Source organism: Pseudopipra pipra, chromosome 6 (genome assembly GCF_036250125.1).
Source record: "Pseudopipra pipra isolate bDixPip1 chromosome 6, bDixPip1.hap1, whole genome shotgun sequence".
Classification (NCBI taxonomy): domain Eukaryota; kingdom Metazoa; phylum Chordata; class Aves; order Passeriformes; family Pipridae; genus Pseudopipra; species Pseudopipra pipra.
This window is the reverse complement of record NC_087554.1, coordinates 9,707,654-9,733,825: the sequence shown is the minus strand read 5'-3', so window position 1 is coordinate 9,733,825 and position 26,172 is coordinate 9,707,654. Positions and strand designations below refer to the sequence as shown.

At 40.9% G+C, this 26,172-nt stretch overlaps 2 protein-coding genes and 1 long non-coding RNA gene across 7 annotated transcripts in view; 1 reads left to right on the top strand and 2 right to left on the bottom strand.

Moving 5' to 3' along the window:
• BTBD10 (BTB domain containing 10) overlaps positions 1–1,382 on the bottom strand; it is a 28,181-nt gene extending 26,799 nt beyond the window's left edge. Inside the window, exons 1-2 of one of the 4 annotated variants that reach the window (XM_064657266.1) lie at positions 1,285–1,363; positions 480–514 (exon numbers count right to left, since the gene is read on the bottom strand). The gene's annotated coding sequence lies outside the window, so the exon portion shown is untranslated. Of the gene's footprint in view, positions 1–479; positions 515–1,284 lie in introns of those variants that run through there. The other 3 variants (XM_064657264.1, XM_064657267.1, XM_064657268.1) reach the window with 3 other exon arrangements.
• A 59-nt stretch (positions 1,383–1,441) lies between these two features.
• LOC135415500 (uncharacterized) overlaps positions 1,442–26,172 on the top strand; it is a 43,359-nt gene continuing 18,628 nt past the window's right edge. The window contains exons 1-3 of one of the 2 annotated variants that reach the window (XR_010431160.1): positions 1,448–1,924; positions 12,906–13,001; positions 25,035–25,292. This is a non-coding gene — a long non-coding RNA (uncharacterized LOC135415500). Of the gene's footprint in view, positions 1,925–12,905; positions 13,002–25,034; positions 25,293–26,172 lie in introns of those variants that run through there. The other variant, XR_010431161.1, reaches the window with a different exon arrangement.
• PTH (parathyroid hormone) lies at positions 5,366–14,515 on the bottom strand. The gene is made up of 3 exons (XM_064657279.1): positions 14,354–14,515; positions 8,320–8,410; positions 5,366–7,325 (listed from the first exon to the last, which is right to left on the bottom strand). Exons 2-3 carry the CDS (start codon positions 8,403–8,405, stop codon positions 7,064–7,066), a joined length of 348 nt encoding a protein of 115 aa, XP_064513349.1. The 5' UTR covers positions 8,406–8,410; positions 14,354–14,515; the 3' UTR covers positions 5,366–7,063.

Genomic DNA, 26,172 nt, shown 5'->3' with positions numbered 1-26,172 from the left:
AAAAAAGTCAAGCAGTTCCTTTTGACTGTACTCGTGCTCAAGCTACAGGAATTCAAGGCAACCTACACACGATGATGCAGAGGCACGTTTATTTAGCTCACATAAAAGATAACAGATGTGAACTGTCAGCTTATGGACTGTGACTAGTGTGATAGCTGATGACTGGGATTGTATTTCTGGGACATCTAATTCAATAGGAAACCCAGGAGAGAGAGAGGGAGTGTATTCCAGGGAAAGGATCAACAAAGCTGAAGGAACAGAGGTAAGTACTCTTTAAATGAATCACAGTAGATGATTCACAAGGAATACAGGCAAACAGAAGTGAGGAGAACAGCAAGGACAGTCAAAAAGGCTATCGAGAAAATAGATTTTAAGCATGTACTCAAATTTGTAAGAGGCAGCCAACAACAAAGAACAAAAAGATACAATGCTCAACCACTACTTTGGACAAAGAAGCCCCACAAGTGACAGGAACAAACCTGAGAGAGGTCTATGATGGAGCTGGATCCCAGTTCTGAAAGAAAAGAGTTCTAAAGTGACACAGTGGATGGGATCAGAGATAAACAGGAAGAAGATGCAGAAGCAATAGCTAGAAACAAAAGTGAATTTAAAGAAAAAAAAAGAAGAAACAGGCAACTGCAACACATAATTGTGCTATGACAGATTTATCACACAAGCAATTGGTATTTTCTGCAAATAAAACGTGCTGACGTAGAAAAAAAAATATGACAAAGATACCGAACTCATTACGAAATCGTTTGAGTGGGTAAATCACTGCTCATGGATTATGTAAAATAAGCGTGCTGGGGAATTATACGACGGCTGTCAGGCAGTCCTGAGCAACAACACTGTCTCTGCACAGGCCTCGCAGTGAAGGCAGGTCCTACCAGTAAACGACACATGACGAAAAGCATCAATTTAAGCCGCGTCCAGCGCGCTCATTGACCCCTCACGGATCGGAGCGGCCGCGGGGGCTGAGGGATGGCGGGGGCGGGTAAATCCGTCTGCGGCGTTTCTGGGGTGAAGAACCTTCAGCACGCGGTCAGCGAGGCTGCCCGGGGAGGCCGCGGGGTCTCCCCCTCTGGAGACATCCCGGACCCACCTGGACGCGCTCCTGTGCCACCTGCTCCGGCCAGCCCTGCCCGGGCGGGGGGGTCGGGCAGGGGGATTGCCTTCCGACCCTGCGGGTTCTGTGGTTCTGCGGCAGGGGTTCCCCGCGGCGAAGGGTCCCGCACGCCCCGGTTGTGCCCCCTCAGACACCCCCTCCCTCCCTCGCTCACTCACCGGCCGAGCCGCGTCCGCTCCCGCCGCCCCGCCAGGCCCGGCGCACCCGCCGCCACCTCTCGCGAGAGCCGCCCCCGCTGCCGCGGAGGAGGCGCCGGCGGAGGCGCCCGGATCTCGCGAGAGCCGCGGGACGCCGTTGCCAAGGGAGCGGCGCGCGGCGCTCCCTGAGGGGGCGGGCGGGGGGGGAGAGAAGTGGGAGAATAAACTCCCGCGTGGATAAAAACCGACAGGGGAAAAAAAACCCCAAAAAACCAACCGACACAACAAAACAAACACCGGACGAGTGAAACGTTAACAAAGCACAAATCACCGCAAACAGGAACAGAATAAAATACACCGATAGAAACGTGATAAATCCTCCCCGCCGAGCGTAGGGGGCGGCCGGTGTGAGGGGCCGGGGCGGTGCTGGAGGGCGAGCGCCGCCCGCCGGCGGTGGAGAACGGCGGGGGTGTGGAGCTGGGATCTCCTTGTGGAGCCGGGATCTCCCCTGAGGAGCCTGGAACTCCCCGTAGAGCCGGGATCTCCCCTGAGGAGCCTGGAATTCCCCTGCAGAGCCGGGATCTCCCCCGTGGAACCAGGATCTCCCTGCAAAGCCGGGATCTCCCTGTGGAGCAGCACTGAGGGGATGATAGTGGCGCAGGTATCACATAATAAAGTTTATCTAGGCGAGCTGGCATCTGATATCTCAAGCTTCATCCTAAAACCCATTCCTGATTTAAATTACAACTGCGTGTTTGTACAGCCCTGTAAGTTGTATAGATTCTGTGTAATCTGCAGTCTATTTAGGAATATAATGTAGTGGACGTGGCTCTCATTCCATAATACCCCAGCAGAACTACCATGTCCCGCATTTTAGGTAACTTCAGTGCACTGAAGTGTCACAGGTGTTGAGAGGACACTGAACCCTTTGCAGTCCTCATGGGATGGAGGAGGGAGAATAAACCAACACCGAGCACCAGCTGTATTCAGATAGCTGAAGGATGACATTCAGATTAAAAAGAACATTTGTCTCTCTTCTAAGATGTCTTCTACTGCATCGTTATTAAGGATCATATATTAAGCAGGGCTTGACTTCCATATCAGGTGAAAGGATTGTAGAACTCCAGATAATCAGTATATTGAAGCAAATTTGAATTAGTGGGTAGTTTGGGAGGAGAAAGACAAGGAGCAAACTTCTGCTCAACCTTTTGAATGTCCGCCTGTTCTCTGTGCGCTGTGGGAAGCCAGTCCTGTTGGACAGGGGATATTTTGGGGAAGCCCCACTCTGAAGACCAACCACCATATATGGGGTCTTACCAGAATCTCTTAAAACAGATTTTAAGAGATTTGGACCAGATTTCACAGGAAAAACATGTGGGTAAGAGGGAACATGAATCTATATCCTACTGATGAGTATATCCACTTTGAGCAGGGGTTCTGGTTTAACTGCTGGTGGAGGAACTTGATTAATTTGTTGTCAGATTCCAGAGCCTGGAACTGTACAACCAATGCTTTTGGTATATTTTAGATCCTCCTCTTTCAGGGACACCTAGGAGTTTTGATCTCAGGATTCAGTGAGTATACACCTCTGGACTTGCCTGAGGTGTACATTGAGATCTGCATTAGCAGATCTCACTGCTTCAGACAGGGAACATCAGACAGACAAGCTGTACTCCTCATGCTCTTTGGGGAGAGGAGGGAAAGAGGGGGCAAGAGAGCAAGGATTTGTGCCTTTGCTACACCAAAATACCCCACAAAGAACAGAAGCTTTGCTACAATATACAGCAAAACATGGATCTGTTAAATGAATTCTCTTTTTCCGTCCTTTAACAATGGCCACAGAGATAAACCACACAGTTCTAGAAATCCAGCAGCAGAACAATGCGGGCCAAGCAGCTCTCACAAAAGCTGTCAGAATGTGCTAACAAGGCAAGGAGTCAGATGCCACACGTTTAGCAGTGAACTGAGCAACATGAAACAGTAGCATTTACAGCAGCCAAAGTCAGAAGCAGCTTAGAAAGCCAAATCACGGGCAGTTAAATCTCCAGGGGTAGGATCTGACAAATTATCTTGTTTTTATTTGACTTCATGTGATTCTGCCTTTGTCAATTTTTCATTGTTTTATTTTCACTTACTACTGTTTTACTCCCCCTGATGATGGATACTGAAATTAGTGGCTTTTTGTTTCAGTGAGTCACCAGTGAGAGATGTGATTATCTCTCTTTTCAGTGAGAATTTTATAAAAACCAGGTGTGTACAACAGATGTGTGTCTGCATGGGATAGGTCTTTGAGCACACAGGTCTTGGCAAAAAGCCCTTGTCAGATTATAAAGCAAGGTGATCGTCCCTCTCTGCTCGGCCCCAGTGTGGCCACACCTTGAGTATGGTGTCCAGTTCTGGGCTCCTCAGCACAAGAAAGACAAGGAGCTGCTGGAGAGAGTCCAGTGGAGGCCACAAAGACAAATAGGGGTCTGGAGCATCTCTCCTATGAGGAGAGACTGTGGGAGCTGGGCCTGTTTAGTCTGGAGAAGACTGAGAAGGGATCTCCTTAATGCATATGAACCTCAAAGGCAGTGCTGAGAGGATGTTGCCAGACTTTTTCCAGTGATGCCCAATGACAGGATGAGGAGCAATGGCCAAAAACTGAAACACAAGAAGTTTCACCTCAACATGAGAAAGAACTTCTTTCCAATGAGGCTGGCAGAGCACTGGAACAGGCTGCCCAGGGAGATTGTGGAGTCTCCCTCTCTGGACACATTCAGAACCCACCTGGACACGTTCCTGTGTCACCTGCTCTGGGTGACTCTGCCTTGGCAGGGGTTGTACTGGATGAGGTCCCTTCCAGCCCTGATGATTCTGTGACTGTGATTCTGTTTCCTCCCTCAAAAGGAAGTATGTGCACAGAAACCACCTCCCTCAGGGAGCAAAGAGGCCTTCTAGAGACACCTCATTTTTGGAAGGTTGATCCTGTGGACGTGAAGGGTTGTGGATCCAACACTTTTTTAACTTCATTTCACTCTGAGGGGTGCTCTGAAGTCTCCTCTGAGTCTGTTGTGAAGTGCTGGCTCAGTGATTTACACTGTTTGCATGCAAGTACACAACCTGGCACACACTTAAGGCACATTCCAGCGTGGGAAGAGAACTCAAGCATCTCCAAGAGCAATGCCAATGTCTCCTCCAGTGACATTTCCTGGAGATGAGATTTTGGCTCACAGTGGCTCAAACCTCCGTATTCAGCCATGGGCAAACTCAATTTTTTGCCTCTTTCCTCGTTCTCTCAGAAAGATGGGTAGGCAGGACCATTTATCTCTCCATGCTGTTCACTTGACGTACCTTTATGATGCCTCTTTTGATTCATTTCTTTTCTGACTGACACCATTACCATTTATTATCATATGTAAGTGTTTCAGTGGCCCTGTTATTTCTTACCATCCTCTTTCTAGTCCCCTTAATCTGTGAAAGAGAGATGACCAAAACTGCACGTTTGTCCAGGTGAAGATGAATTTTTTGGTATCAAGGTATTTTTTATAATATCCTCTGCCCCACTCTGAACCTTTTTCTGTTCTAACTGCTGCTACACTGATCAAAGGTTTAAGCTGAAAAGCCATATCAAATCTGTTTTCTAGATAATTAGTAGGTAATTTCATTCAAATTACATCTTATTTCTGGTGGGCATTACCCAGCACTACTTAATCTGCCACTGTGCTGTCTTTAGTCCTGAAGAGTTATATTGTAAGTGTACAGAAAGTTTAAATATTTGTGTAACCATCTTTCATCTACTGGATAGCTGAAGATTTGGAAGAATAAGTTATTTAGAAAATAGAGTTCTTTGTTTAGATCAAAATGCGAAAGTTTATGATTTTGGCACTTGAAGATTACGTAGTTTCTGAACGTGTCATTATTGTAAGGGGACATGAATAGGTTTGTGCTTGGTAAATACCTTTTGTTTAACCACCAAAATGATTTTGTGTGCAGGAAAGATGAAAGCAAAAATAAAAATTGCTCTCATCATTATTTTTGTATTTATATTGCTGTAATAAAATAAAATGGCTTAATAGTCTTGTCCCAAATGCTAAATTATATCAGAATAGTCACAGGTCAGTCAGGTATTATGCTTTAATGTAATGTCCAAGAGCTTTTGGTCCACTTTATTTGGTAATACATAAGTGAGACATAGGTACAAAAATGCAATTTTATTTATTTAAGTTAGCACAGATGTCTGATAAAAGAATAAATAGAAAGTGCACTTTAAGGCCTCGATTCTACAACCAGACAAGTGGCAGGGAGCCCTTGCCCGGACACCCCGTCTGCTCATAGCACCAGGGCCTTTGCATTGATAGAGGTACAGCCAAGATGATGAACTACAGCTCACTAGTTACAAGTCTCTAGCCTTCAGCAGATTGAATTTATATGTGTAATGATTGAGGAGGTTTTTACCGGGCTCCCCAAGGCGTGCTAGACATCAAACAAACAAATAAGGATCAACATGGGAACATAAACGCAGCCACTTCGGCTCAGAGCAGCAACTCAACCGAGTTTGAGCTCTGGCAGGTTTGGAGGCACTCACCATTCTTCCTGCTGAGAAAACTTCCTGATTCTTCAGAACTGACTGAGGATCCTAAACACATCTGTGCATATGCCATGCAGAATAATTTGGTAGTTGCTGCTTTTTATATTACTGTCATAATTGATTTTTTTCCCATCCATTTCCTTCTGAGCCTTGCTTAGGGTTTGAATGTATTAGAGATCATGGTTCCTCTCCCAGCATGATTTCTGCATGTTAATGTTTCTCCTTTTGGAGACTTGGAAACCTGAGATCCTAATTCTATAAAAAAATTGCATATGTAAATGAGTGATTTTAATTATGAGAGCCACTGCTCTCACAAACAAAAATTACTTACACATGAGGCCTAACACATCATACAGGAATTCAGAGATATATAGTTTATAGAGAAATTGAGGGACAAAAAAATTATATTGCAAGATTTTTGTTTCAGTTGTAATTGTCTGGTATAGAATCATATCCTGGTTCTATAGTTAGGGCTGTGCTTACATACATGCTACCATCTCTGCTCCCACTGTTTCTGCAGTTAATTATAGGTTGTAATTTTTTGGAGGAGAGGAAGGTAATCAAACCTTCCCTTCGATTCAGTATTTTGCAAAATTAAATTTTCATATCTCATATTTGGTTTTAATTTTATCCCATTCTACTTACAAGCTTTGTCTTCCTACTTTATTTTATTTTATATTTGCACTCTTTAATCCTGAGTTATTATCATGCAGCTTTTGCTAGGTAATTAACATTCATCTGATTTTAGCCCTCCTTCTGAAAATCAAAGTGGGTTTAAGTTTACATATTTTCGTTAGTACAAAGTCAAACAGAATTTAACTCTAGGCAAAAGGGTGCCCCATTCTGCAGACAGACTCCACTGACTTTATTCACTGCTGGTTAACAGCACAAGCAGTCCTAGTGATTGCCTACAAGTGCTGCCCATGTAAGAGTTGTAGAACAGGTCTTAAATGATTTCTCAACTTTCTTGCTCTTTTGAGCTTCTTTCTGTCTTTTATGCTGGCAATTAATAGGATACATTAGCCAAAAGATACCCAGAAATTAGCAGCAGTGGTCCTGGGTAGACTGTAAACACATTTTATTCTTTGTTTGTGAGATGTCTAACTCAACCTTGAGCGGAGCCTTCAACCCCTCCCGCAGTTTGAATAAATAACAATGAAATGCCCTACTGGATCAGTGATATACAGACACGTGCTCACGTGGACAGACACAGTGCTCTGGCCTTTTTCCTTATGGCTTTGTTTTAAAGAGGACATCCATGTAAGCTTTGTCCAGATCCACGGATTTCTTCTGCACTGCTGCCCGCAGGTGCTCGGGGAGCAGCCTCCGGCCCAGGACAATGTCGTCCTTGTTGCGAGGCCTCTGGGTCCGGGCGTCCTCCAGGGCACTGTGCACGTCCTGCAGCTTCATCTGGAGCCAGTCCTGTCTCTCCACGGCGTGTCGGTGCTCCCCAAGGTTGTGCATCAGCTGCATCTCACTCACTGATCTTTTCCTGCAGGAAACAAGAGCAAAGAGAGAGGCTCGTGGTGGCCCTTCTTGAGTTCCTGATCCTCACTCAAAGACTTGGGTTTGGGAACTTTTGTGAGGTACCACAATGCAGAGCTGTCGAAGCTGCCTCTCTGATTTGTAAGGGATAGAAAAATGCTGTTCCAGACTCCCCAGTTTGCAGGTGTCTGGGCATTTTTCTGGGGAATTTTTAAATTTTATTTAAAATGTGGTTAGCAAGCCTAGTTGCCACCTAGTATAATGGCTGAAAATTTTGGTTTATGTGCTGGTTTTTTTCAGTCAAGGGCTGGTAAGAAAATCAGTCAAGTGGCTTAGAATGAGAGAAGCAGAAGGTAAAATAAGAGCATGATTAAAGAGTCCAGTAAATCAAAACCTCCCACCCAAATATTCAGTTATAGCATTAATATCTGTCATGGTACCAGTAGGATGGTAACAAATTCTATTCTGAATCACTAATTACAAAAAGCCCACAAAAGAAAACAAAGTAACTAGAATTTGTATTTGAACAAGTGAAAGTGAAATCAATTTGACTGAATCTTTCAAAAAACAGATTTTGCTTGGTTTGTTACCTGGACAAGAGAGGGAGGGTGGATGGTGAAATATTAGTGAGAAGGCATAAAAAATGGGAATAGTTACGTTTTGTGACAATCCTGTTTGACTGTGTATTTGTCATTTATTTTAGCTGTTGTAAATCAGCTTAGGGCTTATATGATATTAGGTCAATTAGGTCAACCAAACTATGGCATTTATTCAGTGGCAGTTTTCTGTGATCATCAGAGCTAGGGAAAAATGATTCCCTGTGGATTTGACTCTCAATTGCTTGCTGTTGGTGTCTAAGTGTGAGTTCCAGCTAGAACCTCATCCAGGACAAAAGATGCCTTCCTGTGTGGACCCCCAAGGGATGCAGCTTACCCAATGATATTCCTGAGAGAAGACTTAAAGAACAGCCAAAGCCCTCCTGTGTAAAACAATGTACTTACACCATTGGTCTCCCATCAGAGTTTGTAAGAAAGCATATGGTGTATAAGAGGATTGCAGTCCGGGCCAGGGTTTTTATAGAAGTCATTTTGTCTACAAAGATAGAAATGAATACGTGTGTAAATCTGTGTTTCAAGTAATTCCTCTTAAATCCAAAGAAAGACATCATTTTTGGAAAAAATAGCTTTTTTGTGAAATGGGTTAGGAATGCAAATGAAGAATTTAGTTCCAAGCCTAATTTTGTTAGCAACTTACCTCCTAAGCAACTCTATAAATTTTGTTCAGCCTTAGATGCCCTCCATCATGATCATCATCAGTCATCATCATCATCGTCCTCTAGGTGCCTATCTCTTGCATAACTGGGTGAAAAGCACCATGTTCTTCCAATATTATTACTACTACTACTATTATTACTACTTTACAGCCTTCAAGTACTGTGGAATACTTGTATATAACTATGCAAGTAAAAACTTCTGTTATTTTATCTATTTCTTTTGCATATTCTTTAGAATGAAGAGGCTGAAACTTGACAATTTTGCAGAGAGGCTAACTCTACTGAGTTCTGTCATTCCCTGTTTAGTTGCATAAGAGAAATCAAAATTTAGCCCCTCATTATTTTCAGGGATAATCCTGCATTGCCAGTATGAATTCCCCTCTGATTTGCACATCATCAGCAAAACTGCCATTTGAAATATATTTGGAAAATATTTATTGCTGATGATGCTACAACAGGCAGAAATGACAGAGTTCCAGTATCAGTTTCCAGTTTGGATTTTCAGTATTGGCAGTCAGAAAAGGCATCTTTTTGTTACAGCTTAAGAAACTTGATACAGAATAACTGAAACTTAAGAAATATAAAACTCCACAGTACCATTTTTGCAATAGTTTCTGCAGCTTTACTCCAGGTCAGAAAAGCATTTATAGCATGGTCTCTTACATGACATTATGACTGTGGTCCTGGCAGTCCATCTAACCCAATATTATAAATTCAGGACATGAATTCACTTCAAGTCATTTCTAACTCACTGCCTCAGATTTTTTTCATTTCACAGATTTGGTTCAGATAATATAACACTTTGATTTTACTAACACTCACCTTTTTTTAAGAGATTCGGAAAGAAACGAATGTAAAATGAATAAAGAATCAATGATAAAATGTTCTAAATAAGTCTTCCAGAGAACCTGGAAAGAAAAAGTAGAGTGCACTTACCAGATAGAATGTTAAAGAGATTTCTGGTTTGGGTATGTCGGCAGATGACTGTCTCTTGATGTCAAGTATATTTAAAGACTACTGAATTGGTTTAGTGGACCCCTTAAATGTAACTTTAAAATAGAGCTTCTAAGTAACTTGGAAGCCCTTTTATTGTCTCAGTTGATGTCACTCTCTCGACACACACCCTCCTCCTGACCCTCATGTACCCACCCTCGGATGCTTTTGTTAATTTAGCATTTACAGGGAAAGAGGTCTCAGCAAAAAGAAAGTCCTGGGTAGCTGTGAAGAAGCTAAATGAGGCTGCAAGGTCAGTGATCTACAAATGCCAAATTAAAACAAAATATTGAAAAGCTAAGATCTGTAGTGCCCATGGGAAATAAGAAAAGTCATTTCAGGCCAGCTAGAAGGTTTCTTTGTAAAAGAATATACTGGAGAGGAGCAGAAGCCCCAAGAATGATAGAGGATCCTCTTTTTAAAAAGAAGCTGGTGCCACTGAAAAGTTGTTCAAATGATCTGTTCCACCTGCCCCTGTGAATATCCCTGAACACCTCAAATGTGCCAGGTAGAGTGAAGGCATTTGAAGCAGCTGTGATACAAATTAGTACTTTATGAATCTTGGAAAAGAGTTATAGAGCTCTGCCTACGTTCTAAGAAGGGAAATGTGTAAATCAGGGGTACTTTCCCATATGCATGAAGAAAGATTATTTTTGGCTGCAAGATGTTTTTCCTATATTAGGCGCTTCTTCGGAGTTCCAGTGTATTTTTCCAGAAAAAAAAAAAAACCAAAAACCCACAAACAAAAGCCAGTTTGCCTCTGCACATTTTAACACACAATTTGGAAGATATTATTGCTTCTACCACGAATGCTTTATGTTTATTTTATATTCTCCTGGTATTTCATAAAGAGATAAAAAAATACACTTTATAATACCGCTTTGCGTAGATGTTGTTCTCATGGGAAAAGGAAGGGAAGAACCAGGAACTCCAAAAAAGCTCTGGAGATCCCATGGTTCCCTTAGTAAATAGAAAAGTGAGTAACTGAGAAGTAATGAAGTCATTCACTTAGACAAGTTCAAGAAAACAGGGTAAAGATAGTTTCCAGCATTATACTGTCAGGTGTCAATACCCTTTCCCCCTGCACACAAATGCAGGGGCTTTATGGGAATATGTTTTATTAGATTTGTGTCTCTTGTGACCACCAGGGATACTAACCTGAAGGCAAAAATGTGACTAAATTATTACAAAGGTATATTCATAGTTATAATGTGAATAAAAATGGACATGGCATAACAGGAAAGGATTTGAAAGTGGCAATGAAAAGCTCCATGTTTTAGATTTTACCACAATATGTGTGAAACCTTTAGCAAAACCCTCAAGGCAGGTTTTTTTACAGAGGCCTGGCATTCCTATGGAACCTTTAGCATGGGATGGCAAGGCCTGAACTAAAGGATGAGGGTTAGAAAATCTAGTGTCTGTATACAGAACAAAAAAATCATGATTTCTCATAAACTGGCAACAACTGATAGCAAAAACTAGCAATAAACCATCAGCAGCATTTGCAAAAGGAGTGTTAGCAGACTTGAGTTGCCCATGTTACTCTTTGAGTTGCAGTTGTGCAACACCCAAGTAAATCTGGTAGAGACCCCAGGCTGGAGCTTTGAATAAAACTAATACAGGGGAAACACCAGAGCATGATGTTGTAATTGAGAATCCTGACTTCAGACAACCTATGGTGTGTCAGTATGGATGCCCTTAAACAAGATGTAATTTTAGCTGGTTTATTTGCAGCATGCCTACTCCTTAAAGCAACTCTGATTTCTTTTTATTGTCATTTTTATTCAAAGGTATTGACAGGTTGTACCTAAAATCTCGAACAAAGATGGCTTAACTTGATACTTAAAAAAAAAGCAGTTTGCCTCAGATGAGTGAAGAGGTAAAAATTAAAAAACATTTAATATGGGCCCCATTATATGTAAAAAATAAAAACTTTGATGGCAATTAAAGAAACTTCACATTGCAGCTCAAAATTTGCATGACTCTATATGCAGGAAAAAAAAAACTTATTTTGATTTGGATTATTATCCCTGGTATCTAGAAATTGTGTTATTTGAAAATACAGCTGCTAGTAACTTGCCCAATTTCATCCATATTTGCTAACCTTGGCATATCAAGTGTGTAAATGACAGATAGTGGACCAAGTGAATGTATTTTATTTACCAAATATTTTAATTGTGTACACTTCTGTTTGGACACCGTATCCACTGTTTAATGATGAGCTGAAAATGGTATTGAGCTATTTTAATGTTTCAGGCAGATGATGATTCATGTTCAGATTCAATTTTTTCTCTTTCTTAAGCATCCTTTTAAAAATTCATATCTCTTTTGGGGACTACTTAATAGAAGAGCTGAACCCAGGAAACCAGGGCTAACAACTGCTGAACTGCTGTTCAGTAGGAGGCCTAAGACTACCCAAATTTATAGACACTACCATGAAAAAGAAAGAAAAAATAAACATTATCCCCTCAATTAAAAGGCATTTCACGATCCTTTGTAGGTATAAGACCTTGCACACAAATACAAAGGCAAAATATGGAAAATCCTGCAGTTTCTTAGGAACTTTTGGTGCCTACAAATGAGGACTGACCTACAGAAGACAACTTTTACTCCTCTTGGCGTAAGAAGAGGGAAAACACAGTGGATTCTGAGTTTCCATATCCTGAAAGCAGCAGGCTAAGAATGAGCCTCAGTGGGTAAGACTGAAAAGGGCAGTCAGGAGAATATAAACCACCAAATGTTTCAGTAACCTACCAGACAAAGGCAACCAATTCAGAAGCTGATTGCAAACTACTGGTGTAGATGCTGCTTTGTCAATACTGGCATTTCTTTCCCTTTGGAAGAGGTAACTTTTGATGAGACTTAGGCTGAAGTACAATAATGTTAAAAGATTGTAGTTCAAACGTGTGACTGTTTCTCTATGTACACCACCAAACTTTCTCAGGCAGGATCTAAGCTTGAATTGAGTGTCCCCTTCTAGCATCACCTAAACCCATGGAATGCTATACTGGAAATGAGACAATATAACAATTTTCAATATAGCTATAAACTTCAGAGTTTATTACAGCAAAGGCCTCTCTGGGCCACGAGGCATTATAGACACCTAGCAAGGGCATGGCACTTCTGAGGATGAGGGAGAGGCCTGAAGAACTGGATGCTGGAATCACGGTGTAGGAGGGAAGAGCTGACCACAGCCTTTTCCTCTGAGAGGACTTTTTCTTGATCAGCCAGAAAACTACCCTTCCCTGACCTTCCCTTATAGATTGTACAGATACCCGAATCAACTGGGCATGAAAAGAATCTGTGTTGCTTTGCTTGCAGGTGGCGTGCCACTGACGTTGAATTTGTGCCATTGAATGTAACCAGACTCCAGGGTTGAAAACAAGGGGAAAGCAATTAGACAGGTTTTACAGCCAGGTAGGTGAGCAATGACCGTATTGTAAAAATTCTGAATTTTGTGTGTACTTTCGTGTATATTCTATTCATTTTGTCAGGGGAAAATATTATACTGCACCTGCGAATTAAACAAATCCTGAGGTACATTACTGGAATATGGTTAGAGGACACAGAACTGTCTAGAATTACGGTCTTAAGTGACTAAAGCAGATTTTCACAAATTAATTATGTAATCTGGTGTATCCCTACAGAATTCTTCATCCTCTAGATTTAAGGCTTCAGTGCTGCAGTCAGATTATTGCAGTGCTATTTACAAAAGCAGGCTTTTCCCCCATTGCTTGCTCCAGTGGGTGGTTCCAGATAAAATGCTTTCTGACTGCGGCTGTGGCTGGGGGAACACTAGTAAGTCGTCGAGCAAAGTAATTGGTGACACACTGGATGACTGGTGAGGCAACTTTTCTAAATGTGTCCAAGGAATGTTTCTCCCTTGACACAATGAAAAGCCAAAGTGACAGTCAGTAAACTCTTCAGGACCTCGTTTGATTGACGAGAGTTGTGGCTTTTCAAATACCTCAGCGGCGTGTTCGGTAATTTATGTAAGCAATGCTGGGTATCTTCAGGTGCTTTGTGGGTTCATGCAGCTAGATGAAGCTTCAACCACATGCCAGTTTCCAACTAGATAAAAAACAGCACAGAGGCTTCTGTGAAAATCAAAAGATTGCCTATCACAGTTCTGGTTTGTGTCCAATCTGCTTCACACAACGTGCTTTTAGCAGCTACTGGCAACTGTGCATTTGGAAATAATTGCTCGCCAGTATATTTTTTTCTCCGGGTACATAAAGTCTTTCATCTGAGAATCACAATGTTCCTGAACCTCCCTGTTATCTTTCTGAGTAAAGTATATACTGATGATGTTTGTTTCTAGGTTATTGGCATTTAGACAAAGACAGGTTAAATGCAAACATCACTGAGGAAAAGATCAGAGAGAAAACAGAAGCTGGTAGATTCTAGTCCCAGTCTAGTCCCACCTGACTTTAAATTCACTTGCTTTTCTGGGGGATAGACTGAACACTGTCACAATAATTGTGATCCAGATTATTTCTAGAGTTTTCACTAGTTAAATAAAACATATAGAATGTGTGAATGGACACTCACTTTTGCTCCCAGTGTAACTTAGCCATGTTATCTAACAGAGCTGTGCAGTTTGTCACAGAATTTCTCTATTGACCTGTCATGGACATGCCAGGCTTTGATGACATGATCAGGAATGCATGAGTGCTTGCTCTCTGCATGCCACCCTATACCATGGCTGCATTGAATTTCACATAGCATTACATGGCTGTTTTGAAGACCAAATGGAGAGTCCTGCTTACCTCATCTCTCTCTCATGAGAAGAATCTGAAGCTTGGTGAAACAGCCCAGAGCAGCCTGGAGGAATGCTAAAATGGCTGTTAAGGGAAGTCATGAAGATGAGCTACCTCTGAGTCTCTGCAGACACATATTTCAGTGGTCAGTAACAAAAATGCTCTTGTGCATCCTGAACAATAAGAAAAGCCATGGTTAGTTTCAACAAGTACATATTGGCAGATTTTTAAAGTTCTGTTAGTGAATCGTTAACTGAATATGTAAGTATTTATGGAATTGTGTATGAAAGTATATAAGTTTTGCTTTGGATTTAAAATTTCTGGGAAATTATTTTACAGTCAGTGATCACTTAGCCCTCATGACACAAACACCAATCTGTCAAAGCTCTGCTGAATTCAGTGCTGTAATGAACAACGAGGTAGTTTACGACCTTTCCCACTATATAGGAAGCTGGTACAGCACTCAAAACTGCTGTTGGATGATAGGACTTTTGGGATCCATACCAAACTGAATTATGCATAGATGTATTCACACACATATATATAGTCATATACAGGCCAGAATGTTTGTTGGCTGTTACTAGCTCTAAATGCTTTGTGCAGGCTTGATTTCCCTCTTGGTGACCTGCAGGGCAGTTGGAGCTGTAACAAGGGCTCGTGCCCTTTTTTTGTCATCCTTGAAACCAACGTGGCATCCCTGACAAGCCACACAAGGAGACTGGTTTTGAGAGCACAAGCAACCCCAGAGGGAAATGCATCTAATACTGAAACAGGAGTGAGTCTAAAATCCACTCCCATTCCTCTTCCAGCCTGAAGCTCTTCACTCAAGACTTCAGGATTCAGGAACCCTCTCTTCAGCATATATCTGCACATATCTGCACATTCTGTAAAATCACCTTTTTAAAAACATTTAAGACATCTACTAGAAAAGGTTTGAGTGATTAAATATTAGGGGCAGAGGATATCTGCAAATGTTAGGTTTGACCTAACAAAACCGTTGTGAGAATGAAAGTGCCAGGTCTGCATAAAATAACCATGGAGACTCGGGATGATGCAGGATGAAACAATGAAGGTCTGCACGTTTTATGCAGGTAGCCACGTATTTTTCTGTCCTTTCTACTGGAAAGACATTTCAAGTTCATATTCCCATATTTTCTGCAGCCACTGCAGATAAGCAGATAGCATCCAAGTAAGCAATCTGGAGCTTGATGAAATCTCATGGCAATGACGAGTACAGTTCACAAATGAATGATGACATTTTAGACCCTTCCTTCAATCCAGTGACTATCCTGTAAAAATCTTAGTCCCTAGTCAGCTGAAAAACTTTAAAACATAACAGAACTGGTGTGAATGATTGTTTGGGTTTTGAAAGAAAATATTGTACCAGATGCTATATATACATGCAAGATGTTGCAGACCCTCCCTCTAATAGTGGTGATACTAAGGATGAAAAATATGTTGCATTTTACATGAAGCTTTTTATTACTTGAGCTATGAATTACAGCAAATGAAATGTTTTATGTTATACACTAAGACTTTGTCCCCAAAATAAACCCCTTTAAATGAAAATGTCTAGACAAATACTTATTAAAGATTAACTCCATAGTTGAATATTTTGACCTGAAGTTTCTTCAAGAAACTCTTGATGTATTTGTATGTATATTTGTATTATTTTCTAGAGGGATAACACTGTTTCTGTATTTTCCCTGCTTTATTTAATCCATCCTTTTCACGAAATTATTACCTAGATTACTAATATTTGTTAAAATCAAATTCTTGAATTAATGACTTTCTTCATTTTTAGCACATGCACTTTATTTGCATTATATGCATCTTTTAAATCCTTCTATGTTGACCAGTAATTTTCTCAAAACTCATTTATCTTCCTAGAATCTCCTGAAACATCAGTGCTAACACGAAAATCTTATAGTAATTCTCAGATTCTGGTTCACTGAGAAGTCCAGCACCTTGTATGCATTTTGAGTACCAGTCACTCCCTGTTCTGCTTTCTGCTTCATTCAGCTCTCTGGTTGGATTGGACAGGGTAGTCTGTGCAGCTCTGTGGGTCTCAGTGCTTAACTGTTAATGTGCTCTTGTTTCCCTGTTTCTCCATGTTTCAGTTTCTGTGTTGAGTCCATGAGATCCAAAAGAGAAAGCTGGAGTTTGGCTCTACAGATCATCACCCCTGGCCTTTTGTACTGTGATCTTCACTGGAGGAGAGCAGAATTATTACCTGTAGTGGGAGTTTTGGTTAATTCAATAGATCATAACCATCAGTGGGTCTCTTACACACTTACATGTGTAAGTCTCCTCTCTTAGAAAGCTATACAGGTTATCTAATTTTTAAATTTTTCATCTTAAAGTGTTTAGTTCTTTCCTTAGCCTCCACTGAAATGGATTCATAGGCTGTGTCTCTTCTTCCATATTCAGGCTCTTCATTTTAATTTTCTATGCTTTTTATAAAAGGCCTAGATCACTACTTCCATGCACTGCACACTGTCATTTTAATCTATGCAGTTTGGACTAGGATACAAACAAGTCAAAATTTGCTTATCTTGCACTGTCCATGAATGGCAATATAGAATGCTGAGTAGTGAGGGACCCAACCTGATATTTCTGCCCTCATTTTCTGTTATTCCTTGTTTTACGTTGGGATCTCCCTATCTCATGGGATAGACTAGTGAAGGTAAAAATTAACCAATTCTGCCTAAGCAATCACTTCATTTTCCATGGTTCCTAGTCCCTATTAAAATGGTCATCCCTATAGAATCTTGTCCTAACTTGATTTTTTTTCTTGGTAACCCATCTATTAGGAATAGGCTTTTCCCCATTCCTCCTATTGTCTCCTCTGCCCTCTTCTTACTGCTCACTACCCAAACAAATATTCTTTCAATATTCAAGAAAAGATAAAAGTTACTATATACACGCAAATATTTATATAAAAAGTAGAATCTATAAGAAGCAGCCCAAACCTGTGCTATCCTTCTATAAACTGTTCCTTCTCTTCCTGTAAGCTGTACAATTCTGCATGACCTCAAGATTGTAAGTACAGGTTGTAGTTTTTCATTGATTCTTACGCACAATTATCATCCTGCAGGAGTAACAGTGGGCTTTGTAGTTTTACAGTGATCCTACAAATACATCTTAGAAACAGGGAATCACGTAAAGGAAGGATTCTAAGTCACCATCCCTAGCAGCCTTGTGAAATTAAAAAGCAGAATAATTCAGGCAATTACTGTATTAGTTTTCCCAAGATTAATGCCCTTTCTCTTCCCTTATGCATGAGGAAACCCCTTCAAAAAGAGCCTCTCTGTATCTCTGTAACACAAATGAGCTGAAAACCAAAGGCATTGTCAGAAGCTAATAGGAAATAGGGCATGCTAATGTGCAAACAGATGCTGAGGCAATAGTAGCATCCCAGACCCCTAAATCTCATTGTACCTGAGAGATGTATAAACATTTGTGAGCGTATAAATTCACCAAGGTGCACAGAGCAGGTGGCTCGAGCTGACTGGTTCCGTTCCGTGCTACATCTGTGCTGTAACTGCAGGAACAGACTCTATAAATAGCCCAACCCAGTTACCTTTTTCAGAACCTTGGGAATGGCTAATCCCCAGAATAGATGAATTGCATAACTCTGTTCTCTGAACACGCTCGTTCACTCTGCAAATCGGGTTCTTCGCACACCACTGTGAAATCAGTGCATCCCCTCTGGTTTACGTTCAGCACTCGCTGGAGCAGCTGTTCAGTTGACATTAGCAATGCTAATTTTCAGCATCTGAGGGTTTGGACTTTGCAGGTATTTGTTAAAGTACATTCAAAAAGAAGAGCGGGCCTGAAATATCAGATGAGAACACTGATTTAAAGTGAAATTAGTTAGGGTCAAAAAGGCATATTTTGACGCACTAGGCTGGATGCACTTGGCTGAGTAATGTGAGGGGGTGCAAATATTCAAACTGAAGGATGCACATTTATAAGGCTGTCCTTGAACTTAGGGTTGCAACAGAAGCCAGAGAAGTGTTTCTTCCTCTGGAAACCATTAGTATTTAAGAAGCATTTTATACTGAAGGGAAGATTTCATTCTGTAATTCTGAAATCTATCCTTAAAGGAGCCACTGTACACAAATCTGGACCTGGTGTATGCTAAGTGGAAAAGCCATTCTGGGATCAAATTCTAACTCTCTAGAACTTCAAGGGCCTTCTACAGTGAAGTTATGTATTGGAAGCATTTACAAACAGAACACCATAGGGGTCCTTAATACATGCAAATATACATCCAGCGACTGCCTTCTCAAGCTGAGCAATCCCATGTGTCCCTGCTGCAGTGGCCATGCAGCCTAATAATGTAAAGAGAGGACATTGCATTGGAATGGCCAGGGCTGAAGACACACATGCTCAAATATGACCTCATCACACTAAGGATATACTTAGAGGAATAGTATCCTTCCAGGAAAAGGTCTACAGCTCTACAGCTGTGTTATCGCTAATGCCTGAACAGGTCTCTTGCTCGTGGTCATTCTCATACCATCTTTGAGGGAAGAATTACTTTACATATTTTACAGATGAGGAAACAGAAACAGGAAAAACTATGTCCACAAATCTCAAAGCTGAAATCTACCTAGAATAACAGGAAATATTACCCAAAGGCCCCTGCATCACTGCCTGGAAGTGGAGATACCTTCCCATAACATCCCGGCTGCAGAGACCAGAAGCTGAGCTCGTTTGGTATGAGAGGTCCTGCATTCCAGGTGGCAGAGCAGGCCACAGGGCTGCCAGTCCATTACTGCTCTATTATGTAATGTTTACAAGCTCTTTGGCACAAGTGACCTGACACCTGCAAGAGGCACATATTTCCCAGTCTCCTAGATTGTCTTCCTTGTATTGATCTTCACAGAGGAATGACACAAAATCTGCAGGCTGGATTTTAAAGCTTTCTGTGTGTTACTAGCTTTTCACTCTACGTGTGTCCATGTTTTCTGCACTCCAGACATACTTGTTTTCTTTCCATCAGCCTTCACTATTTTATCCATCTCTGTTGTGGTTCTCTCCTCAGTTTTTATTCCTAGTTTATAATCAGTCCTGTGGCACACTACATGCAATATTTCTGAATAAATACAAATATGTATTGTTCTCCTTAATTTATAGCTCTGTTCTTTTGAAGCATGAAAAGCTCTTTGCAAAACTATGAACACTGAATGGAATGACTGTAATTTTTTTGGATTTCTGGGGAGCCTCGTGCTAACAGCTGTTATTGCTGGTGCCAATCCCACCTCCATGTAATAAAACACTTCTCTGTATTATCTCACTGCACAAGTATGATAAATACTTCGTTACAGGCATTTACTTACATCCTAGTCCTTCTGTGATGGAGAAACACAGGTGTTAACAAGTCACTCAGCTTCTGTGGCTGCATTGTAAATAGCATTAGACTAACCACGTGATGGTATCACATCAATATTTTGCATTTTCAGAGAAATACCTTGCATTGTTTTGAGTACAGACCATGAAAAAATACAAAGGGCTGTTCAAATTTCTCAGTGTTCAGAAGAAGTTACTATCCAATGTAACATCTTTAAAAGAAGAGGCTTTCAACTGCCTCATGTTTCACAGAATCATTTAGATTCTCAGATATCCTGTAGTACAACTGCCTGCTTTGAAGCAGGGTCAACAGCTAATTCAGACCAGGATGCTGGGGGCTTTATCCTGTTGGGTCTTGAAAATCTGCAAGGACAAAGATCCCAGAAGCTCTCTGGGACGCTTGTTCTAGTGTTTAATTACCTTTAAGGGGAAAATTTTTTTCCTTAGTCAGAATCTCATATATTTCTAGTTGTGGCCATTTTCTCTTGTTCTTTCACGATGTACCTTGGCAAAAAGCCTGGCTCTGTCTTCTTGGTATCCTCATCCTAGGTACAGAAGGCTATTATTGGGCCCTCCTGAGTCTTTTCCAGGCTGAATAAGCTTTTCTCAGCTTCTTTTCATAGGACAACAGTGTCAGCCCCTGGGCTGTCATGGTTGTCCTCTGTTGGATTTGCTCAACTCGATCATCTTTTCTGTGCTGGGGGCCCCCAAACTGGACACAGTATTCCAAGTGCAGCCCAGTGTGTGCTAAGTAAGAGAGGATAACCACTTCTCCCAGCCTGCTGGCTGTGCTGCAGTGGACAGAGCCCAGTCTGCTGCCAGGGCACACTGCTGAGTCAGGCTTAGCCCAGTGCCCCCCAGCAGTGCTCTCTCTCTTGCCAGTCAGTCCCCAGCCTTTACTACTGCAAGGTGTTAGTCCAGCCCATGCTGTGACTGTGCAGGGGTAACAGTGAGGCTGATTGACCTGTAGTTTCCAGGATCACCCTTCTTGAAGCAGAGGAAAAAACATATGCCAGATATGCAGACAACTCAGATCGCAGTTTCCACCATGTCTCTGCAGCAATTTGTGGTTTTGGTTTTTTTTTAAAGGATTATAAGCTGAGGTAGTTACAGAGCAGCTTCATATGCAAAATAGAAAGCAAGGGAAAAAAGACAGTATCATATTTAAAGATATATAAAGAGATGTTGATTGAAAATAATTAAGTTTTAGCTGTACAAAGGAAGCTGAACTAGGCATTTCAAATGCCACTACAAGCCAAGTGATATAGTAACTAAAGAAAGAAAGAAGTTATGTAAGATAAGTAAAAGATCTTCAGTATTTAATTTTGTTTACACTAAGCAAAACATTCAATAGAAACAGCCTCTGTTCCAGAGGATAGTGAACCAGTTGTATCAGTCTTTGAAAAAGTCTTTTGGGGTGAGCAGGTGTGTTATACAACAGCAAGATTTATTTAGGTACGTTGATTGCCTTAATAATTAAAAAGGAAAAAAAATTGCAAGAGTAACCAACACAAACAAAGAAGGTCCTGCCTCGATTATCTCCCAGAATTATTTGAAAATGCTAAAATGTAGTAGATAAAGAAGAGAAGATGGATCTTGAGTTTGACCTGCTTTAGAAATTTCTCTATTCCTAAGAACAACACATGTCAAGAGCTCTCATCCACTGAAGCATAAGTTTCCCACAAGGATTTTTTCCCCTCACTTTCTGTTTTAATCAGGAAAGGAATCCAGATACTGAAAAAGTACTTACATGAAAGTAAAGAACCCTTATGCATTTAAATAGTTTTTTAATCAATGTAGTTTACTTCATTTAGGATTTTTATCAGGCAATATCTTGGCTATGAGTGGGCTTTGGCAAGTTTCATAGGAAATTATTGCTGCTTAAGGAGTTTCAGCAAGAACTGGCAAAACATTCAAATAAAAAAGCTTTTGAAAATCAGATGCATTTGCAACATCTCAACAATAAGTGTTCCATTATAATTAAAACAATACCATTAGTCATGAATATTTGTAATCAAGGGTGGATCTGCTGAGGTGGAGGTATCACAAAGGTCATTCCTTGCCTAGCATGCATTTTGCTTGGCTCATCTTACCATTATATCTGTACATCTCATTGATTTCTTCAGATATCTATATCAGAAACCAGAAAAACAAATCAAAAGTACAAAATGCTGTGTGGGAAGAGGTGTCATTTGAACTTATCACACTGTCTATATCACACACAACAAGGAGAAGCAGGACTTCTGTTCACTCTGTGTATGCACACAGAGTACAATATATTCAATATTTTTGTTTTCTGACCCAAAACAGCTGTGACAACACTTTCAAGAGTTCAGTGGCAGTGGCTTCCTTCAGTGTAAATTAGATGGACCAAATTTTCCTAACTTATTCTTGAAACCACACTGCCAGGATGCTTCTTTCTTTTTTTTTATTGATACACATAAGGTTTCCCTGAGAGCACTGCTCCCACAAGCCTAACATTCTTGCTGGGGAATGTTCTTCCTTCACTTATGCCAGTGATCTCAAAAGGAGAATTTGGCCTACAGATCAAATTCCCCAGCTCCCAGCTTTCTGTTTGGAGAGGCAACCAGGCATTCACAAGCACAGACAGTTCTTTAACTGCTGTGGAGGTAGGGATGCACAGCAGGAAGCCCAGCCTCAGCAAAGCCAGTTTTGTATTAAATTCTGATGTCTGATGTTGGTTTATTGATGTCCTCAATGGACTTATGCTTTATTCAAAAACATGCAAGTTTAAATTTAAAAAAAAAGGTCTGTAAATTGTGCCCCTGCAGAGCTGGTGATATTTTAGGGAGGCCATGGGTTTCTGTGAGACTTCCTCCAGCTCTTATAGGGATAAGTTGTGGAACTTAGTCCTTAACTGATGTTTAGTCTGGGGCCCTTCTTTTCTGCAGTTGTCTTTTTGATGACATCCACAGCAAGTGATTCAAGTGTCCCATGTATTGAGAGCAAGGATAGGGGTTGACTTGCTGGGGAAACAAGAAAAAATTGTAAGAATCTTGGGGGGAAATTTGCTTATCATCTTGACATGGATAGTCTTCAATTCTTGAATATATTAGAAAGCTGAGCAAGGTCACTTTGCGTATCCAGGGCCTAATCAGTATGCTATTAAATGTTCTTTTTCCTCCAGTTTTAAGTGCTACAGGGCACATTATAGGTTGTAATATACCTATACAGGGAAAACATTTTCCTCTGTATCTTATTTTGAAGACATTTCTCTATTACACAGTCAAAAGCTGTGAACAGATCGTTCCCTACTGGCTCCAGGCACAGTTTCCAGCTGCAGACGGGTGTGCTCCCAGCAGCACTGCCCTCTCCTGGGGACAAGGGATTAGCAGGTGCACAGGGAAAGGGTTGGCTTCTGCAGCTGAAACAAAAAATGTGGGATGTCTTATTCGTATGATTGAGAAGCAAATCTCTCACATGTGTGAGAAGGAACCAGAGAGCCAAAAAGCCCAGTCCTGAGAAAAAAAATATCTGAACAATTTTCTATGCAAATAATACATAGAATTATATAGAATGTAATATATATATATAATTACAGAATCATAGAATGCCCTGGGTTGGAAAGGACTTTCAAAGATCATCTTGTCCAAGCCCCTGGCATGGGCAGGGACCATCTCCATCTTTCTTGTCAGCTCCCTTCAGGTACTGGAAGGCCACAGTTAGGTCACCCCAAAGCCTTCTCCAGGCTGAACAGTCCCAATTCTCCCAGCCTTTCCTTGTAGGAGAGGTTCTCCATCCCTCGAATTGTCTTGGTGGCCTCCTCTGGACTCACTCAAACAGGTCCATGTCCTTCTTGTGCTGGGGGCCTCAGAGCTGGAGGCAGCACTGCAGGTGGGGTCTCACCAGAGCAGAGCAGAGAGACACAGTCACCTCCCTCAGCCTGCTGCCCACAGTTCTGATACAGCCCAGACACAACAGAACCTTCCCATGGTCACTGTAATAACAAAGAGAAACTGGGCCAGGTTAACCCTGCAGAAATCTTGGTGAAGTCAGGCTCAATCTGGACTCTGATGTAGCTGATTTCTCTTCTTGATTTGAGTGTTGACTGATGAACTCCTGTAGATTTAGAAAGAATGTTTTAGGATGTTACCACCTTACCTGCTGACTTCTCCTCCCAGCTAGATGTCACTGCCACCAATATTGACCAGCATGAATTAGGCATATGAGCATTGCTAATCAGCTGCAGAGCAAAGACTGACAGATTTCTAGACAGAAAAAAAAAGAACAGAAACTAGGCCTATATACATAAATAAATTTGTAAGTATTTGACATAAATCAGACATAGGTAGTAAGAAGATGTAGTAATAGTGATTCGCACAATATCTCACACAATATCTTACACAATACACAATTCTGATGTAATACAATCAGTAATACAATCTTAACCTCAGAAATCATCCATCTCCAAGGCTCTGTTTGGTCTGAAAACAGACAGTGTGAAGCTGTGTTAAGTTATTCAGAAATGTCACATGGTTTTCATGGAAATAGAAATTAAAATACTTTTAAAGCATGCTGTTAAGAAGCTTTTGAAAACATTTATCTTTCACTTCTTTAGGACTTGAGCTATATCATTTGATCCAATGTAGAAGTTTTAAGAACCACTGATCTGTGTTAATTTTCCCACTTTCTACTTAGTTCCTCCAGTATAAAAAAAATACCCCCAACCCCAAAACCAAAGCATACAAAAACCAAATATTCTGACAGTTTCTTGGTTTCCAATGAGAATAAAATTTTACTTGTATTTCTTTTATGTGGAGATTCATATATATCCTCAAGGATATAATTTGATTGTTAGAATATTAAGGAATTGTAGAATGGCCTGGATTGGAAGGGACCTTAAATATCATCCAGTTCCAATGCCCTGCCATGGGCAGGGACACCTTTCACCAGACCAGGTTGCTCAAAGCCCCATCCAACCTGGCCCTGAACACTTCCAGGGATGGGGTATCCACAACATCTCTGAGCAACCCGTGCCAGGGCCTCACCACACAGTGAAGAATTTCTTTTTCTGCTACACATTTAACCCTCTGGAGGTTCTGTGTGCAGGTCATATGATTTCCTGGCATAAACCTAAAAGGAAAAGTAACCCCTGACCTCTTGGATTTTATTCTCCTTAGTGAACACTAAGAAAGCACTAGAAGTACAAAGTGTAAAAAGCATTTTAATAATAAAATGAAGACCTTATTTATCTTGGGAAACTTCATGATGGTAGAAAAGGAGATACTGACATCCCAGAGAATGGAAGTAAAAGCCTGAATAATTGAAATAATTTTTTTTCACTGAAAGGTCATTAGTTTATTCTTTTCAGCTCTTGCAACCAGTGAATCAACTGAAGAAGACAGCAGTTGTTTGAGATTTGTCATCCCATTGCCTACGTGTACAGTGCATGATCAAGAAAAGGGGACACACCTGTCTCCTGGAAGAGAGAGAGCAAGACCTGACAAGGCTGGTAAAATTAAGTGAAGGGTGAAGAAGGAACACAGGAGAAGAAAGGAACTCTCACTTGAAAAAAAAAAAAAGGTAAATGTGAGGAAACAAAAAAGAATAATTGCAGTTTTTAAAAGTCCTTTGCTGGCCATCTTTAAATGTCCCCTATAGTAATTTACCTCTAGTTAAGTGTGGAGAGAGGTAGAAGGGAATGGAGCTACAGAGGAAAAAAAAGAGCAAGAAGTGGAAAATAAAAGGGGTGCAGAGTCAGGGGCTGCATCCCCCTGACTTAGAGGAATCCTCATAAACACTGAGCATTGCTGTGTTATCAGTGGGACTACACTGAATAAAGTAGACTGTAATGCCATAAAATGTCTATCTAAGGCATATCTGCACAGACCTATGAAGCTGCAAAAGCAAGTCAAGTTCTTCATAATCCAGCTTCCTAATTAAACAGGCATGATGAAGCCTGGTGGCATGAACTTCACCATGGCATGGCAGCCATAAAAAAAAGCTCTCTGAAGATGCTCTTTAGCTTGAGCTAACTATAACATAGCTGGTGTGGATGGACTTGTCAAGCTAAAATGACATTTTCTCTGGTCTGGCTAGGCATAGGTGATTGGTTGGTTGCAAATCTCAAACAGTAATGTAACTGTTTGGGAGTGTTTGTTAACTTGGGAATGTTTATTAAAAGCATACTGAACATAACTCTAAAAGCACCTAGAAAGAAGACATAATTACCTGAGGAACTGCTATATAGTTAAGCAAAATATGTATTGCTAAGTAACAGCTATTTTATGATTATTTTTTCAGGTTTTTTTAATGATATCTAAGCGTTTTGCATTTCCTCCACACCTAAAGAGGAGTATCTTCATGAAAATTTCCTAAACCAGGAAATATCCTAGATCTAGGGTGCAGAACTGAATTCAAGCATGATTTTTCCATCACAGAGATATAGATATACTTTGCAATATTGCACAGTAATTTAGGAATCTAGTCATCCTTCTGATGCATTCAGA